At 39.9% G+C, this 20,646-nt stretch overlaps 1 protein-coding gene across 1 annotated transcript in view; it reads right to left on the bottom strand.

Annotated features, from left to right (window-relative positions):
- MALRD1 (MAM and LDL receptor class A domain containing 1) overlaps positions 1 to 20,646 on the bottom strand; it is a 580,642-nt gene that overhangs the window by 105,390 nt on the left and 454,606 nt on the right. The window contains exons 34-35 of the mRNA XM_060192257.1: positions 15,571 to 15,837; positions 2,392 to 2,523 (exon numbers count right to left, since the gene is read on the bottom strand). Coding sequence (XP_060048240.1) covers positions 2,392 to 2,523; positions 15,571 to 15,837 — 399 coding nt within the window. The remainder of the gene's footprint in view (positions 1 to 2,391; positions 2,524 to 15,570; positions 15,838 to 20,646) is intronic.

Here is a 20,646-nt window from a genome sequence, read left to right as displayed (position 1 = left end):
TCATGTTGTCCTCAATATCTGATATTTTATGTATCTGTTTTTCCTCTTTATTGGAGGGATTAATGGTTTACAGTCAACAGTAAAATATAGTAGTATGTTATTTTACATATTTTTGCATGAGATAAAAATTCAACTACCCAGAGGGAGATCTTACCAACATATAGGGAATTTTAAACATTTTAGGGGCCAGGTGGTGGTGCACCTGGTTGAGTACACATGCTGCAATGCACAAAGACTCAAGTTCAAGTCTGTAGCCCCTACAAGCAGAGGGAAAGCATCACAAGTGTTGAGTTTAGTGCTATTGGTACTTCTCTGTCTCTCCCTTTATTTCCCTGCTCTCCTCTCGATTTCTGTTTCTATGCAATAAATAAATAAAATTAAAAAAAATTAAACAGTTTAAATGGAAAAATTTAAAGCATTTATGAAAGAAGTATAACCATATATAATAATGAATTATAAAAGTTTCAGAGCCGGAATAAAGAAAAAAATCAAGTCAAATTAAATTCAATAAAATATTTTTAAATATGACAAGATTATTCAAATCAAAATATTTACAAAGAAGTGGAGACATAACAATAATTTAAAAATAATGTTAGTGGTCAATGAAATGCCTCACTGGGATAGTGTGCTACTCTGTCATGGGGGGAGCCAGGCTTGAGTCAAGGCCACATAGCACTGAAGGAAGCTTTGGTACTGTGGTATCTTTCACTTTCTTTCTTTCTAAATATTTTATTTATCTTAATATAATGAGAGAGAGAGAGATACAGAGGGGGAAATACAGAGAGAGCGGACAAACAAGAACACTCCACTCCTCAGCTCTGGCTTATGGTGGTGCTGGAGCTTGAACTTTGGAGCCCTAGGTATGAAAATCTTTTGCAAATTGATGGGGTTTACAGTAAAAAATATTTATATACCTTTCTCATATTTGGGAGCTATTCTCTTCCCTGATCCAGCTTCCTAGTCCTTTTTCTAGCCATGACATTATCTCCCCAGACAATAACTTGGGCCCAACTGCATATCAGATGTCAAGCTTAGAAAAAAAAGGAAAAAAAAAAACTAGTATAGTCACAGGCTCTTTGGAATATAACTAAAATGGCCCTACTAGCTTTCTATAAAATGGCCCTACTAGATTTCTATAAAACAGATACCCCCAACTTTTCATCTACACTATTCCAGCCTTTAGGTTCATGATTAGTCAACAGTTTGTTTGGCTTTATATGTTAAATTTTTTTTCAGCCACCAGGTTCCAGATGCTAACATGATGCAAACCAGACACCTCTGGGCAGATGATCCCACCAGTGTGTCCTGGAGCCCTGCTTCCCCAGAGTCCCATCCCACTAGGGAAAGAGAAAGGCAGGCTGGGAGTATGGATCAACCTGCCAATGCCCATGTTCAGCAGGGAAGCAATTACAAAAGCAAGACCTTCCACCTTCTGCACCCCATAAAGACCCTGGGTCCATACTCCTAGAGGGATAAAGAATAGGAAAGCTATCAGGGGAGAGAATGGGATATGGAGTTCTGATGGTGGTAAGTGTATGGAGTTGTACCCCTCTTATACTATATTTTTTGTCAGTGTTTCCTTTTTATAAATAAAAATTAAAAAATAAATAAATAAGAAAATCTTTTGCATAATCATTATGCTATTACCCCAGCCCTCTTTTGCTTTCTCTGCTTTCTTTATCTAGAAAATAAATAAATAAAAGATAAATTAAAAGTTATATCAATAGGGTGTCCTTATTATAGAAACCAAGAAATTTGCATAAAGCTTATTAAATGATTGCCTAAACTACATGAGAGTAAATACAAATAAACTGCTAGATTCTTTGTTTCTTTGTTTCTTTCTTTCTTTCCTTTCTTTCTCCACCAGGATTATCACTGGAATTCAGTGTCTCCATTTACTTCACTGCTCTCAGCAGCCATTTTTGCCATTTTCCTTATTTCTCTCTCCTTTTCTTCCACCCTTATTTTTTTTAATAGAAGGTGAGATACAGAGAAAAATAAAGAGGGAGAGAGAGAATGAATGAGAAGGAGTGACACTTGCAGTACTGCTCCACTGCTCAGGAACCTTCCCCCTGCATTTGAACCCGCATCCTTGCTCAGAGGAGCATTTCACTCTTCCTGGTGAAGTGTCACCTAGTCCTTGATTTTTCTTTATGTGGCACATACTTTGCTTATATTGATGGGCCATAAGCTCATTCCGTTATACATTTGAGTTTTTTGAAATAAATGTAGCAGGTAATGTCAGCTCTCTTCCTGCCTTCATTTCAATAAAATCATAATCATTTCTTGGAATGTCACGTTCTAACAGATGGATTTTTCCATCTGCAGGTTAAGTTACTGGTGAATATCTCAAAGCATATTTGAATGGAGATGGAAGTGGAAATGTAGTACCTGAACAGCTGGACTCATCAAGCTGGAACTCCATGCAGTGGACAAAGCCGTCACAGCGCTGGTGGGCGGGGATACAGCTGTTGGAGGAGGCGCACACCAAGCCTCCATCAGGACAGCTCTCACTGGCTGAGGCTGAGGAAGAGTAACAAGCATGGTTACTAAGTGTCTCTGGTTTCAATGAGTTTCTCCTCCTGGCACAACAGTTCATTACATCACTATTTTCCTTGTCCTATATCTAAAATACATGGATCACAGTGCTTTTTGAAGAGAAGTTCAGTTTATTAAGTTGAAGATTCCTTCAAAAAGACTTATGTCCGGAGCCAGGTGGTATCGCAGTGGGCTAAGCACACGTGGCACAGAGCACAAGGAGCAGCGTAAGGATCCTGGTTTGAGCGCCCGCTCCCCACCGCTCCCCACCAGGGGAGTCGCTTCACAGGCAGTGAAGCAGGTCTGTAGGTGTCTGTCTTTCTATCCCCTCTCTGTCTTCCCCTCCTCTCTCCATTTCTCTCTGTCCTATCCAACAACGACAACATTAATAACTGCAACAAAAGGGAAAATGAATAAAAATTTTTAAAAAAGACATCAATAGAAGCCATTTCTCAGCTATGGATGATGTTGTCTCACACATGTAATACAATGCATTTCAGGCACTGAGAGGATTTTAGATAGGAGTCAACTTTACTTTTTTTTTTTTTTAAGATTTTATTTATTTATGAGAAAGATAGGAGGAGACAGAGAGAACCAGACATCACTCTGGCACATGTGCTGCCGGGGATTGAACTCAGGACCTCATGCTTAAGGGTCCAAAGCTTTATCACTGCGCCACCTCCCGGACCACACAGGAGTCAACTTTACTTTAAGGTAGGGCTCTCTGTGCTTCTGCTGCGCTGTGCCTGCCCTCAATGCCACTGGTAGCTGGATAACTTGTCTGCACCTGCATCAGCTTCTAAGTGGGCTAAGAGTCATGGGTCACTTTGGGTACCAGCATGATGCAGAAGCTTTACCATTCTAGAGTCTCCTGTTGGGAACACAGGAGAATCTGACCTGATTTCAAAGGATGGAATACTGATATGACAGAGATGCTATTGGTAGTAAGACTCTGGTTCTTTCTTCTCTTCACTAATACCTAACATTGCTCAATAACAATCTGATACTTAACCTCCCTGGGATGCTACCATTATTCAGTAAGCACATAGCTTTCTCTGGCCTTCTGGTTTCTTTAGGATTTCTGTAGAGCAGTAAGCCTTGTTTTATTCTGCACTTGCAATTGAAGTCTGAAACAGAGCCTTTTAGTCCAGGCTACCAGAATGTGTCTATTTGCCTGCTTGCTTGAGGACCCAGAAACCAGCAGTCCTGTTTCAGACTTACTTCTGTTTCTCTGGATCTGCTCCAGTTTCAGTCTGTCATATCCGTCATATCATCGAGTATTTTACATGCCTATGCTAACTCTTCTACCTGAGATTAGAATGTATTTGGAAGAGAGGGAACGTGTTAAAGTAGGTGCCCACTGCACCATCTTGTCAGGCATTCAAAAGGCACCGGGTAATAATGATACTATTGGTCATCACTGCATGTGTAACTCTGCTATGTGAAGTGTTAGGATTCTGCAGAGGTATGTCAAAAAGGGCAGCACTATACAGCCAGAACTTTCCAACTTTCTAGGTTGAAGAGGACAGACAAGTTTTTCTCTGATTTACTTATGGTGTCCTACCCATTGTGATATAAACACTGTAATCAAACATGCTGCTAAAAACTTTTTTTAAGGATTTGTCTGTGTGGACAGTCACTTACATGAGAATAATGGCAATTCTCTTCAAAATTGCCAAGATCAATAGCTAGTTTAGAAGCCCTGGGGATAGATATATCTAAGTATGGGTCTTATCCAGATTTTGTTAGTATGTCATACATTCTTCTTTTTTTCATCTATATTTAGGGGCTGGAAGGAATTGTTAAGAGTTTTCATAGGTTACTGACACAATTTACTTTTAGAACTGCCTGTTCGGTGAGCAGGTAATGGCACATCAGGGTAAGCGCACACAGTATAAAGCACAAGGTCCTGTGCAAGCTTCTGGGTTCTGGGTTTGAGTCCTTGCTCCCCATCTGCAGAGGGAACACTTTGCAAGTGGTGAAGGAGGTCTTCAGGTCTTGGTCTCTCTCTCTCTCTTCATCTCCTCCTCCTCTCTCAACTTCTTTCTGTCCTATCCAATAAAACAGAAAAAATGGCTGCCAGGAGCAGTGGATTTGTAGCCATAGTGGCAACTCTGAAGGCACACACACACACACACACACACACACACACACACACAGGAACTGCTTATTAGATTTATTGTGAGCCAGCAAAGTAGCTCATTTGGATAGTAAACTGCTTAGTTAAGTGCATGACCCAGGGTCAAGCCCAGTACCCACTGCAATAAAGGTAGATGCCCTGTTGTCCTCCCACCTCTGCCCCTTTTCTCTTTGTTTGTTTTGTTTTGCCTCCAGATTATCACTGTGGCTTTGTGCTTGCACTATGAGTCCATCATTCCTGGTGGTCATCCTTTCTTTTTCCCATTGTTGTTATTGGACAGGACAGAGAGAAATCAAGAGTGGAGGGGAAGACAGAGAGGGGGAGAGAAAGATAGACACTTGCAGACCTGCTTCACCACTTGTGAAGTGACCCCCCCCCCCTGCAGGTGGGGAGCCAGAGGCTTGAACCCGGATCCTTATGCAGGTCCTTGCTCTGCGCGCTATGTGCAATTAACTGCTGCACTACCGCCTGGCCCCGTTTCATTCTTTCTATCTGGAAAAAGTCATATCTGGAAAAAAATATTGTTCTATCTGGAACACTGAATCCTGGATACAATTTCCCTAGTCAAAAAATGCAATAAGCAAGTTGAATAGAAACCAATTTATTTAAAGAAGAGACAGACATGCAGAGAGGCAGAAAGAGTGAAATAGACCACAGCACCGAAACACTCTGCAGTGCAGTGCTGAGCTTGAACCTGGGTGACACACATGACAAAGCCATACACTATCCCAATGAGCTACTCTGTCAGCCTAGAAACCAATCTTTTAAAAGTATGTATCTCCACTGACTAAAGTGCCAGCTATGAAAAAATCCAAGTGATACTCTTCACTGAGCAATCCTTCCCAAGGTGCCAGAATAGCAGTTTCCACCAGTAAATATCATTGGACTGCCACTACCTGTGGATGCAACTTCAGTTGGCGAATCTAGGAGAGATCATTTTCAAATGATCAGGAAACACAATAACAAACAATCCAATGATACAAGAGTGATGAAAAGTTCAAAAATAAACAATAACAACAACAACAAAAAAACTCACAAGGCCAAACTTTGCTGGCAAATATTGGCAGACATCAGCGTTGTAGGCATATATGGTTCCTTTAGTGTATGGAGGTTCATACATTGAAAGAAAAAAGCACTGATGGTGCTTTGTGGTTTAATGTTTCCAGAAAAAAGTAAATTATCAGACAAAATGATGTCTATAGGTGGGAAATCAGTAAGGCTGAAATCAGAACAGAATAGTGAGGAAAGCATATCGTCTTTGGAGGGGGGCTGGGAAAGAATGCAGCTGCAGACAACTCTCAAAACTAAGGCTGAAACTATTAATAGATTATATAAATGACTTAGGTCCCAGAAGTAGAGCTGATCTCTTAAGTTATTCCAAAGGATTAAATAGTGCTAGGCTTTACATTGACAAGAGAAATCACATTGTAACCAAATAAACTAGGAAAGAAAATACTCTTCCATCTCTTAACAGGATGAGGACAATGCCAAAGGCCCAGAGTCCATTTTCAGAGCAATTTTAGCTGAGAACTTCCCTCATTTAGGAAACCATCAGAACATCCTCATTCAAGAGGCAGAGCGATCACCCAGATTTATAAATACAAAAATACCAAGGCCAAGGCACATTATTGTAAAACTATCAAAAGTCAATGACAGGGAAAAATTTTTGCTGGCTGCTAGAGAAAGGAAAGAAGTCACATACAAAGGCAGAGCTATAAAACTTTCATCAGATTTCACAAACTCTAGAGGCAGGGAGAGAGTGGAATGACATATTCAAAGTTAGAAAGGAGAGGTAATTTCAGCCATGAATATTATATCCTGTGAAATTATCCTTCAAATATGAGGGAGGAATAAAAGTTTTCTCAAATATTCAAGAACTAAAGGACTTTGCCACAATCAACCCCACCTCACAAGTACTGAACCGAGTCCCACAAGAAAGGAGGAAGCAAAGGAAATACACGTTCCAAACACCAAGTTGCAGATGCTACCATGACGTCAACCTGACTTGCCCAGACAGACAACCAATGTACCCTGAAACCCCACCTCTCCAGAGCCCTGCCCCAGTAGAGAAAGATTGGGACAGGCAAGAGTATGGCTCAACCTGTCAATGCCCATGTCCATAAGAGAAGCAATTACAGAAACCAGACCTCCCACCTTCTGCACCCCATAATGACCCTGAGTCCATACTCCCAGAGAGATAAAGAATAGGAAAGCTTCCAGTAGAGGGGATGGGACATGGAACTCTGGTGATGGGAAATGTGTGGAATTTCACCCCTCTTATTATATGGTTTTGTTGATATTTTCTATTTTTTATTTTATAAATAAAAGTAATAAAGAGTCTTACTTGTAAGTGATACAGGCTGCACGTTTTCACTAAATACCACTGAACTAAGCACATACACATACTTATACATATTTGTGTATATTTGTATACATGTATCTGTGTATCAACACAAAAGACTGTAATTTAAAATACAGTTTGCCGCCGGGCAGTAGCACAGTGGGTTAAGTGCACATGGTGCGAAGTGCTCAGACCTGCGTAAGGATCCAGGTTCAAGCCCACCTTCACAAGCGGTGAAGCAGATCTTCAGGTGTCTTTCTCTCCCCCTCTCTCGATTTCTCTCTGTCCTATCCAACAACAACAACAGCAATGACAATAATAACAACAACAAGGGCAACAACAAAAATGAGGGAAAATGGCCTCCACGTGTAGTGGATTTGTAATGCAGGCACTGAGCCCCAGCAATAACCCTGGAGGCAAAAAAAAAAAAACAAACAAAAAACCACATTTTACCTTTTCTTTCATATAGAAACCAAGCAATTTGACAATTCAAAGGTGACTTTTGGGGACTGAATGGCAGTGTACTAGCTGAGTACACACATTACTATACAAAAGGACACTGGTTCAAGCCACCAGTCCTCCCCTTCAGGGCAAATATGTTACCTTGTGCAAGGACCAAGTTCAAGCTCCCAGTTCCTAGCTGCAGGAGATAGCTTCATGAGTGGTGAAAGTGGTGCAGGATTCTTCCTCTCCTTCTCTCTCTCTCTCTCTCTCTCTCTTCCTTCCTTCCTTGCTTTCCCTCTTTTCCTTTCTCTTTCTCTCCCTCTCTACTACCTCCTTCCCAATTGATTTATCTCTACCCCCCAAAAAAGTCTGCTCAGAATGGTGGAGTTATCATCCAGGCAAGGAACCCCAGCAATAAACAAATAAATAAATAATCTTTTGGGACTGAGGAGATAGTGCCACTATTAAGCACACCAGACTTTCATCTAAGTACCGGGTTCAATTCCCTGTAACACCCAAATCCACAGCTGAGCAGTGGTCTGGTCAAAACAAAAGATTAGTCTTTTACTTTATAAGTTCAAAGTTAAAATCTTAGTTTAATGTGGCATTTTAGAGAATACAACATTATGGCTAATGTATATTTCTCAATTTTAAATACAAGTGGCAAATAAATTATGAAATGGAATTGTTATTTATTGATACTCACATAACAAAGGACATTATGTTGAATGCAGGACAACAAACTGAACAACTTCTCTCCGCCTCATTATTAATACATATTCAACAAAGAAAAATTCAAATGACTATCCAAACAAGTTATATCTATCATTTACAGGAAATTTATATTTCTACTGTTTCCCCAGAAGATAAGATGCTTTTGCTATATTCTATGTCCAATAGCATGGTTTAATGTCTATAAAATACTTATTTCAACCTGCCATCCTCCTAGAGATTGCTATTTTTTTCTTAAAAAATAAGTTAAGTAACACAGACTATTCTGTGGCTACCAGCTCATTCAGTCATGTAGATGGTGCACTGCAGATAAATAATTCATGAATAGTTCATTGGAGTTACTTCCTTCACATAAAATACCTTTGATAGTTACTGCATAGGAAATACACACAACTGTCCATGATTGTAGATGTGTACCATTTGATATTAAAATGAAAATGTCGGGAGTCAGGCGGTAGCGCAGCGGGTTAAGCGCACGTGGCGCAAAGCACAGAGATCCCAGTTCGAGCCCCGGCTCCCCACCTGCAGGGGAGTCGCTTCACAGGCGGTGAAGCAGGTCTGCAGGTGTCTGTCTTTCTCTCCTCCTCTCTGTCTTCCCCTCCTCTCTCCATTTCTCTGTCCTAGCCCACAACGAACGACAACAATAATAACCACGACAAGGCTACAACAAAAGGGCAACAAAAAAGGGTAAAAAAAAAAAAAAAAAAATGAAAATGTTTTCAGCCACTAGGTTCCAGATGATACCATGATGCCAAACAGACTTCTCTGGACAGAACACCCCAACAATGTGTCCTGGAGCTCCGCTTCCCCAGAGGCCCACCCCATTAGGGAAAGTAAGAGGCAGCCTGGGAGTATGGATGGACCTGCCAATGCCCATGTTCAGCGGGGAAGCAATTACAGAAGCCAGACCTTCCACCTTCTGCATCCCACAATGACCTTGGGTCCATACTCCCAGAAGGATAAAGAATAGAAAAGCTATCAGGGGAGGGGATGGGATACAGAGATCTGGTGGTGGGAATTGTGTGGAGTTGTACCCCTCTTATCCTACGGTTTTGTCAATGTTTCCTTTTTATAAATAAAAAATTAAATTAAATTAAAAAGATCCCACTTCACAAGTGGTGACACAGGTCTGCAGGTGTCTATTTCTCTCCCCATCTCAGTCTTCCTTTCCTTTCTCTATTTCTCTCTGTTCTATCCAACAACAATGACATCAATAACAACAATAATACTAACCACAACAATAAAAATGACAAGGGTAACAAAAGGGAAAAAAGTGGCTTCGAGAACAGTGGATTTGTGGTGCAGGCACTGAGCCCTAGCAATAACCCTAGAGGCAAAAAAAGTTGGCATTTAGAGTGGAAGGTAAGACAAAATGAGAGGCCTGTTAGGCTGGTTTGTACTGAGAGGCATTCACGAAGATTTTAAGATGTTTGGAATTTTAGGCAGGGAAATCAATAGCAACAGATATCTGAAGGTCTTTAGTTCTTGTAAAAAATAAATGTTCTGGTGACCAGAATGTTTAAACAAAGCTATGAGGTCAACACTTGAAAAGAATTTATATTTAATTTTCTTTTAATTGGAATTTTTTGTATTAAATTTAAATGTTGCTTCACTTCCAAAAATACCATACTGCATGTTTCCTTAAAAAAATAAAATAAAAATAAAAAGGTACAGTTTATCATATGGCAAAATAGCACTGACTCATGAGCACTTTCACATTGATATTCGTACTATTGCAATCTATTCATCACAGGTATTTGAGGGTTTAATCATAGGTTGCACCAGTCAATCTCCTGGCAAAAAATAGACAACACCTTGACACTGCATCTATTGAGACATTTTAAAAAAACAATTACTCATTAGGGAAAAAGTGTTCATATGGCAACTAAAAGAATATTGAAAATGAAAATACAATTAAGTACCTTATAAATAGAACACTCCTTTCATGATACTAATCTATTTCTAATGTGTAGACATATCTCCCTCTGGCAACAATTTCATCTGTTACTATAACGACAAAAACCAATTTCCCAACAAATATCTAAGGATACAGTACTTTCCTGAAATTTCATCTTGATTGCATTCTTGGTACTACCACCTAAGCATCTCTTCAGTCTATTCATGATCTGTTCTCTAGTCCGCCCTACTATACTTCAGCTGCAACAACCCTGTCTAGACCTACATCCTCATTCTGGTGCATTTGGTGTTCTAACTCAATTGCTCTGAAGCACTTGCATGATGGGTAAAGATTCAAGTTCTTCCTTACCTCCCCAAACTTATTTCTCCATCTCCGTTATATTCCTCAATCACTCAAAGGCTAACCTTGCCAGACAAAGTAAGGATTACAAAAGCTGGATAAGGGCAAGAGACTGGCGCGCTTTATTGATGGCTCTTTTGGTTACTACTAGGCCACCCCATCACCAAGGGCCCTAGCCAGGGACTCCTGGGATTCCCACACAGACATGATGGGCCTAGACTTCTAACAGATCCCTGTCTCCACTGTCACTGGTCATCTCCATCAGGAACAACATAATGGACCCCTTTGTGGGCTCCTACAGGACCTTGTCCTCTGTAAGAGTCAACAATGGTAGGGACATCCCCATTCTCTGAAAGGAGGCTGGGCCAACATACTCTAACCCTAGAGGAAAATGGGTCCTGAAATTAGTGCAGCCTAGAATGTTCCTAGCCATGACCACAGAATGTGAGCTCAGACCTACAGGGATGCAGAGGTTACACAGGTTCCTGCAACAAATTCGGGCCACAGATCATATCAGTAGAGTTTCCAGTTAACAACAGTTATATACTATTTCCATATTTGGGAACTACTCTCTCCCTGACCCAGCTTTCTAGTCCTATTCCCAACTCTGACATCATCTCCTCGGACAAGGGCAATACCTTTGGCCCACTTGCATGTTAACTGTTGGGCTCAGGCAAAATGTATTAAAGTCATGAGCCCTTTGGAATATACCTAAAATAGACCTACTGGCTTTTTCCAAAAGGGAGGCCTCAAATCTTATCTGCTATATTCTTGCCTTTAGGTTTCTGATTACTTAACAACTTGTTCTGCTTTATATCTTAATGCTTTTTTAGCCACCACATTGCAGATGTTACCATGACACCAATCTGACTTCGCTGGGCAGATGACCTTCCCAGAGCCCTGCCCCACTAGGGAAAGAGAGAGACAAGCCTGGAGTATGGATGAACATGTTAATGTCCATGTTTAGTGAAGAAGCAATTATAGAAGCCAGACCTTCTATCTTCTGCACCCTATAATGGTCCTGGGTCTCTGCTTCCAGAGGGATAAAGAATAGGAAAACTTTCAAGGAATGGGATGGGATACAGAGCTCTGGTGGTGGGAACTGTGTGGAAATGTACCCATCTTATCCTATGGTCTTCTCAATATTTCCATTTTATAAATAAATTTTAAAAATTAAGAAATAAAAAAGTGCATAAAAGAGGCCAACTTAACCACCTTATTTCCTTTTTTCCCTCCACTCATTTCTCTATGCCCATGTTTTTACTTTTCCAGAATAAAAAAAAAAAAAAGAAAACTTAAGGAAAAAAAAGCTAGGGATGGACATTACTTACTGCTCAGAGGATCAGTAAGTAATCATCATCTCTGGCATTATGCTATTCCACTGCAGAATACTGTGCCCCAGTATGGTTCCGAAGCCCCCATGTCCACTTGGTCGATTCCAAATTATATTCCTCCATGAGGATAATTTCTGGAACCATCCGTTCCACCCCGGTTCCATGGCTGCCAGTTCTTAGCAACATCGCCCCGCCAGATATTCGTCGGGATGCGGCATCATCTAAGTTCATTTCCCACGTCTACGCTCGACCGGACCTGCCAATATACGCGGATATCTTTGCCCACCCTGTCCAACGCTTCACGTCTCGTCACCCAATCTGGTTCCCTATGCCTACACTGAACTTCTCTGTTCCAGTCTCTTGGAAACAGAGTTGGCAGTCAGCTGAGGTCAAGAACAAACACCTCATCACAGACCCCTGCGAGCGTCAACCCGGCTTTGACCTAGCACGTTATGATTGGGCCCTCCTCAATCGCTATCGAACAGGCCAAGGCCGGTGCGCCGCTATGTTCCACCGCTGGGGAGCCAGAGAGGACCCGAACTGCCCCTGCGGCTACAGACAGACTATGACCCACATAGTCAACGACTGCCACCTCTCCAGATTCAAAGGAGGTCTCGAAACTTTACATCAGGCTCAACCTGACGCTGTTGACTGGCTACGGAAGAGGGGCAAACGCTAGAAGAAGAAGAAGAGGATCAGTCAATCAAGAGGACTTAATGATTATCAACATCTATACACCTAATGAGAGGCCATCTAAATACATCAAACATCTACTGAAAGAGCTACAGCAATATATTCACAGCAACACAGTGATAGTAGGGGACTTCAACACCCCACTCTCTCAACTTGGCAGATCATCCAGGCAGAGAACTGATAAAGAAACGAGGGAACTAAATGAAGATATAGATAAACTAGAACTATTGGACATTTTCAGAGTCAGTCACCCCAAGACACTGAAATACACATTCTACTTAAGTCCACATGGGACATTCTCAAGGAGAGACCATATGTTGGGCCACAAAGACAGTGTCAACAAATTCAAGAGCACTAAAATCGTCCCATGCATCTTCTCAGACCACAGTAGAATTAAATTAACACTTAGCAACAAAGAAAAAAAATAGTAAAAGTCCCAAAATATGAAAACTCAACAGTATACTACTTAACAACTACTGGGTAAAAGAAGAAGTTAAGGAAGAAATAAAAATGTTTCGAGAACTTAATGGGTAGGGCAGAGAGAAATTGAGAGAGGAGTGCAAGATAGAGAGTGGGAGAAAAAGACACCTGCAGACCTGCTTCACCAATGTTCCTGCCTACTATTTATCAGGAGCCTTTGGAAAAATATAATATATATGGATAGTTGCATTAAACATGCTATACACACATAACTGCTATGTTACATATAGTATATACTTCCATTATGGAGCATTTATATAATTTGAAAAAGACACTATATAAACCCAAGGTGGTATGCTCAAATTAATTGGTCAAAACCAAGTTCTTAACAAAGGCTTACAAATGAGTGTGAGTTTATAATCATCATTCTAAATAAATATGAGTTAAAAATGGAGTATTACAACCTCAATTATTTGCTAAATTGTCTTCATTGGATGCTTTTTATTCTGCAGTGCTATTCTAGAATTTTTTCCACAGTTAATTTTCACAAAATTTTCCCTACAGACTGGCAACTCAATTAAATACTTTAGAAATTGATAGAAAATCACTCATGACATTTAGTCTATTTTTAATGTATGGACTTATTTCCCTTTAGGAACAGAAGTTCATTGGTCACTACTTTGGTAAACACCAATTTTCCAACAAGTATCTAAATGTAAAGATTTGTAGTACTAAACCTCTTTAAATAGCATTCTTATTTAAAGCCAAATATCATATGACTATATTGGATTTAATGAGATTTCTATCAGCCAAATTATATTAGAACCCTGATGGGAGCAGGGATGATAATTTGGCAGGCTTCCTCTTTTTCATTCATTTCCACTTATTTACCTTGCCTCTAAGAAAATATTATAAGACCCGGCAATTTGGCTTTATTACAGAAAGAGTATACATGTAGAAAGCACAGGGAGACAGAAAACCAATTTCTAAGCCTGAGTCTGGAATTAGTCACTGATTTAAGACTAAAACCTTTAAGCATCCAAAGGATAGCTCTCATTTCTTTCAACGTTCTTTATGTCTGTAGCAATAGTTATCATCATTTTGGATGCCCACACTAAATACGGCACTGACATGACCTTATTTCTCTAAGTCTTACAGTTACATCCCAAACCGTTTATTAGTAAAAAAAAAAAAATGTGATCACTGACATACAATCTATCACTTTGATCCTTCAGTTTAAAACATAGTATACTGTAATATAAGACTATCTAAAAACAGTTTGCTTTGACCTGAATATGATCTTGTGCTTACCTTAAAGATCTCAGTCTTAGGCAGAAGTTGAAAAACAAGATCAGAAGAGAAAACACAAGTAGAACCTGAACTGGAATTGGCATATTGCACCAAAGTAAAAGACTCTGGGATGGGTGGGTGGGTAGGGAGAATACAGGTCCAAAAAAAGATGACAGAGGACCTAGTGGGGGTTGTATTGTTATATGGAAAATCGGGAAATGTTATACATGCACAAACTATTGTATTTACTGTTGAATGTAAAACATTAATTCCCCAATAAAGAAATTAAAAAAAAAAGATCATATACTTCAGCCAAAGTTCTTCTTTCCCTATGTGACACAGATTAAAATAGACACAGAAGGTGCTGAATGCAGGTTTACATGTCCTATAGGTCAAGTAGCACCATTTTGGTAGGAGCCATGTTAAATACGATAAGCCAGAAGAAGACTGATTAATGGATGACCACACTCATAGACGGGGCTTAGGAAACAAAGAAATGCAGGGTGGAAGTTAAACTAGCCTTGGCCTACTACAGCAAATTCAAGGGCTTGATTCAAGAGGGTTGGGGCCCAGCGCACTATGGTGCAGAAAGATGACAGTTGATGTTGGGTGTGATGTGCAGGGATGTCACAGGGAGAGAAGACATGTAAAAACAACTGCACATGTAAAAACAACTGTGCTGTAAATTATTCATTACCCTAGAAAAGGGATAGAAATGATAGGTACTGCTCGATTCCCAATGCAGTGAAAGAAGCTCTGATGCTGCTTTCTCTCTCATGCTCTCTCTCTCTTTGCCTCTCTGTCTCTATCTAACCATACAATAGGTACTGCATGAATTATGAGATGGGCCCAAATAACTTTTGCAAGATTGCACAAGGAGCAAGTGATAGATGAGATCTGAACCCTATATCCAAAGGATCTACTATTCTATGAATTCTCAGTGATATAGCATCTACCCTAGTAATAATTACTAGGCTTAAACCCTAATTACATACATTCATTAAAATGGATGTTTCCCTATAGTCCTTTCCTTGAGCCATCTTTATGAACTTTCATGGTGGGAAGAAATTGTAATTATCCATCTCAAACCCATTTTCTCTAAACATTTGTTGAAATTATAAATGAAAGGGATCCTACACTACCTCCGGCACCCGAATACAAATGCAAAATGAAATCAAATAGATTCAACAAAGATTCAAGTGACTACAATCCAAAGGCTTCTGGAAATGCTAAGTCAGGACTACTTGCCTGTTTTGGCAACATAAGTCAAGCAGAAATGTTACTGACTAAGACTCTGGAGAACTTTTATCTGTCAGGCTCTCTCTATCATTTCCAAATAGCATTCTTTCCCTGGCACAATGAGAAAGTGAGCTTGACTCACAGCAGCTGGATTCATCTTCATTTAGGGGACAGTCAGGAACCCCGTCACAAAGCAGGAGGGCTGGGACACACTGGTGGGTAGAGCACTGGAACTCCATTTCACCACAGAGCTGAGGAGGAGGGAGGCTAAGAGGACAATCCATTTCATCAGTTCCATCCAAGCAGTCATCCTGCCCATCGCATTTCCCTGAGAGGGGGATGCACTGGGGTTTGTAGATACAAGAGAAAAGATGGGAGTCACAAAGAGATGGCTGTGGTGTGACCAAACCTGAAAAAGAGAGCAAACCAAGTCACTTTGGCATTAAGGCATTTTCTCTTTGTCCTGCATTGAATTATTAAAGGGTGCACCCATACGTACTTTTAGAACTGGAAACATGCTGGCAGTTAAGATAAATTGCTTTCTAATTAGAAAAACAAAAAACTATAAGACCTGCAAGCATGACTGGAGAACATATGCTGAACCACATATACAACAATCCTTTAAAATAAATGTATCTTTATGGGCAAAGTAGACAGAGCAGATCATCTCCCAGGTCTGCCATATGTGATACCAAGGCCCAGGATCCCTGTGCAGGCACATCCTGTGTTTTGCTACTGAGATTTCTCTCCAAGGCTGAGAAGCCTTTATAAAAATGCATCATCATGATGGAAAATGACATTTGCAAATTAAGTAACACATTTTGCTTTGTGCGTCTTAAATTTGACCACTAAATCAGTATTTTCCTAACAACCAAGATGCTTTTTTACTTAGTAAGTTAGGCACTTTTGAAAGCAACACTCAGAATTCCAGAATTTCAGAACTGCTATTTCATCAGTTACAGTTTATTTATTGTCTCTTTGCAGACTCCAGACCCTGCTCAGGACCAAGTCACAGAAGCAGAAGTCCTCTACAGTTTTGGCACTTTGTGCTCTGAATTCAACTCCAAGCTATGTGCTATAATAGCTGAAATAATAGTTAAAGTCAGGGAAATAATGTGGCTCAAACCCACAATTTATTTTAGTAAGAAAGGGGTCTTTATTTTTGAGTGTCCAAGGATATAATGTTAATTTGACAAGCCAATATTTATGAACTAGTATTTGATAAACTAGCATTTTACAACAATGGTTTAAATCAACTCTTAACTAAGTCAAAACTTAAGCAATGGGTGATGCTATTTGTGTCTGTTATTTGAAATCAAAGAAAAACACTGAATGCACAGGATTGCTCTAATTGACTGGGTCATTACCAGTGGAATTGTTCTTATTCTTTCTGTGTCCCTGTGACCTTGCTGGTGGGCTCAGTATATTATGTCAGAAAGCACTGGGGACCAGCTCAGAAAGTCTGTTCTGTACATCTTAACACATTTAGTTATGGGTTTTATATGAATAATTTATTTTCCATATAAAGTTGTGTTGTGAGTTTATTTTAAATTTATTACTATATTTGAAAAGATGTACTTATCTTCATGTATGCTCATACCTAGTATATACTGTGGCTGAGATCAAACCTAGTTTCTCAAGCATGCAGTGCTCTTTGTCCCAAGAATTCACTTTAATTCTGAACTACATTTTTTTTGTCTTCAGGGTTATCACTGGGGCTCAGTGCCTGCACTACAAATCCACTGCTCCTGGGGGTCACCAACCCGTTTTTGTGGCCCTGGTTGTTTATCGTTGCCATTATTATAGTTGTTGTTGTTATTGCTTTTGTTGTTGGATAAGACAGAGAGAAATTGAGGGAGGAAAGGAAGACAGAGGGGAGAGAAAGATAGACACCTGCAGACCTCCTTCACTGCTTGTGGAGCAAGCCCCCTGCAGGTGGGGAGCCATGGGTTCTCACTGGGATCCTTGTGCCTGTCCTTGAACTTCGTGCCACCTGTGCTTAACTGAATGTGCTACTGCCCGGCCCACCTGCATTACATACTTTTAATGTGCCAGGGTCTCATACATGCACAATTTCAGCTCTGTGCTGTCATCTTTTTTTCAGAGACAGAGATAGAAGGAAAGGCACCATAGCTTCTTTCATTGTTGTAGTGCACACAAGTGGTGCCAGGGGCTTGAATCTGAGCTGTAAGCATAGCAAGGCAAACTCCTTACCAGCTATCACATTGGCTCTTAAATTATAATTTAACTTTATTCCTATTGATTAAAAATTCCTTCAAAAAGTAAAAATATTTTATTTATTTTCTATTAAAAATACAATTTTAGTGCAGCATCAAAAGTGAATCATTTGACTGTCTTCTTTAATTTCAACATCCAATAGTTAAAACATACCCAGAATGATGGAATGTGATCTGTTCAGATTAAAGAAAACAGAGGACTCCTGGCACATATGGACAAGTATGGAGGTGTGAACTATTTGTTAAGTCACAGAGCTGGTTTGGTTCAAGGGAAATCTATGCACAAATGATGGGGTGTTGCTCAGTGGGCGGAACGTATATTTGCATAAATGAGGTTCCTGGGTTCAAGTCTAAGCATCTAAGCACTACACATAACTAAGTAGTGTCCTGCTCACTCTCATTCTCTCATAAAAATAAGTAAATCTGTTTCCTGCTCAGCTCTGGTTTATGGTGGTGCTGGGTATTGAGCATGTACATTAGTGGAAATACTGAATGTGTTCCATGCGGCACACATGTTCATGCACATGCATACACACAGAGCCATAAAGTCAACTATCTACTACCAATGGGAAGGGTGCAAAGTGAGTGTTAGGAATATAAGTGAAAAAAAAATACACAAAATTTTAGTGGAGTGACTATCCCATATGCCCGGTTAGCAAAATTCTCTCTCTCCCCTGGCACTTCAGAGACTGCAGATCTTCGGGGAAAGAAATGAAGAATTTACCATACTAGGGAACTCCAGAACTGAAGGAACAGAACATATTAAGGAGCCCCTGGAGCAATCACTTATACTCAACATCATTATGAATGTTTCCCTAAACTAAAAATAGTGATACCACCACAAATGACCGAGATGGCATCAAGGAAGACTTTTCTGCCTGCACATTACTGGGAATAATCTAAAACATATGTAGGAAGATGTAAAAATATGAAATGTGAGGGTTGTTGTTGGCCATTTCTTTTTTGTCATGAAGCCTGGAACCTGGCCACTGCTGGGCTACAGCTTCACTCCTGCTTTATCATTTACAGATGGTGGTAGAGAGGCTGGTCTGACATGTCTGAGCTGGTGTGGCCTCTATTGGATGCAGAGTTAGACTGGGTTAACTTGGCTGATGTTAATGCCATTGTTTGCAGACAGCTATCCAACATTAGCTGTGATATTGTTTAATAGTTAAAGAATTCCCTGATTCTGAACACCTGATTCCTAACTTTAGGGCAATGTTATTAAGCATATTCCTCCCTTTCATCCTAACTGCACAAAGCTTCCAGTATATACTTCCCAAAGAAAGAATTCTGTCCGAAACTGTTCTCCAAACCTTACAGGATTAAGTCTGCTGTCCTTTTGGTATTCAGTGACCTAACATCTGATCCAATCCCACCTATGTTCTCGCCTTGAAACACAAATTGCAGCAGGAATATGACTATTTCAGATGATAAGACAGCAAGTCAGGAAAGGAAATATGTCATCATCAGTCTTGTGAGTGGAATGGCTTTTACTTGCAGAAAACAAGAGTGGCAATTTTGACACCAAACTTAAGGTATTTATTTATTAATTAAATAATTTATTTATAAATAAGACCTGAGAAAGGAGAATGGAAAGTAGGCTCTTTGTCACTTGCTACAAATATATACAAGAAAAATCTAAAGGTATTAGGTAGTCTTTGAAGGAATACTTACTATCCAAGTTCAAGTACATATTGGGGAACTTTTGTTCTCAGGAAGAACAACTAGAGATGACAATACACTGAGGGAGAGCAGAAAAGACCACTTAGGAGTCCAACCTGCTTCTATAATGGTCCTCTAACTTATAATTTCTTGACTCTTTTGTTAGTCTAAACAGATTTATGGTTAAGAATGCTGTAACACTAAAGAGAAAGATAGAGTGGGGGAGATAACATAAAGGTTATGCAAATAGACTCAAATGCCTGAGGCTCCCAGGTCCCAGGTTCTGTCCCCCAAACCAGCAGAAGCTAGAGATGAGTAGTGCTCTGGGGGGAAAAAAAATAACAACAATAGGGTAGGGGTAGATAGCATAATGGTTGTGCAAACTGACTGTTAGGCCTGAGGCTTCATAGTCCTAGGTTTGGTCCCCTGCACCACCATAAGCCAGAGCTGAGCAATGCTCTGGTTAAAAACAAACAAAAAAATAACAACAACGCAATTTTTCTTAAGCACTAATCTTTACCTTTCTAATCACATAATGAAAAATAACTATTGCTGATTGTATTGGGTTACCTTTCACTATATAGAATCCTTCTAGGTGTCCTCCTAACTAACATATTAATTATATTATGAGAAGACAAGCAAAAGAAAAGAGACAAATATTTTGGAACTTGACTCAACCTCTGAGTGATCCAATCATTGGCTCTATCTGACAAAGAAGACTCAGTCACAGTCTGGCCATTCCTCTGGGCTTTACTGATTTATACTGCAGAACCGAGCTAGTTCTCTAACTTCTTATTTTATATTTTGAGCAAAGTGATATTTAGTGAAAATCATACATGCAAACACCTTTACGCTTTGTTGCTTCAAGAAAGTTCCTTTTCATGTTGTCCCTATTTTCTATTTTCCTGTTTCCAACCCTTTCCAAATAAAATTCTGCCTTCCTTCCTTCCCTCTAATGCTTCTTTTTCTCTTAATTTCTTTTTAATTTTTTATATTTATTTATTATTTATTTTCCCTTTTGTTGCCCTTGTTTTTTATTGTTGTAGTTATTATTGCTGTTGTTGTTGTCATCGTTGTTGGATAAGACAGAGAGAAATGGAGAGAGGAGGGTGTTGTTTTCGCCGGGCTGGCTTCACGGGCGGGTAACAGACAACCAGCAACTCATGGCTGGGTTGTACACAGTATCTCTTTATTCATGCAGGATGCAGCGCAATCTATACCAAGCTAAGCTAAACTAAAACTACAAACAATCTTGTCCTTATAAATATACTAGCCCAGTAGGGTGGGAACAGGATGCTACGCAGAGAGGGTGGAGA

The sequence above is a fragment of the Erinaceus europaeus genome, chromosome 6 (genome assembly GCF_950295315.1).
Source record: "Erinaceus europaeus chromosome 6, mEriEur2.1, whole genome shotgun sequence".
Lineage (NCBI taxonomy): Eukaryota > Metazoa > Chordata > Mammalia > Eulipotyphla > Erinaceidae > Erinaceus > Erinaceus europaeus.
This window is presented reverse-complemented; position numbering and strand designations above follow the sequence as displayed.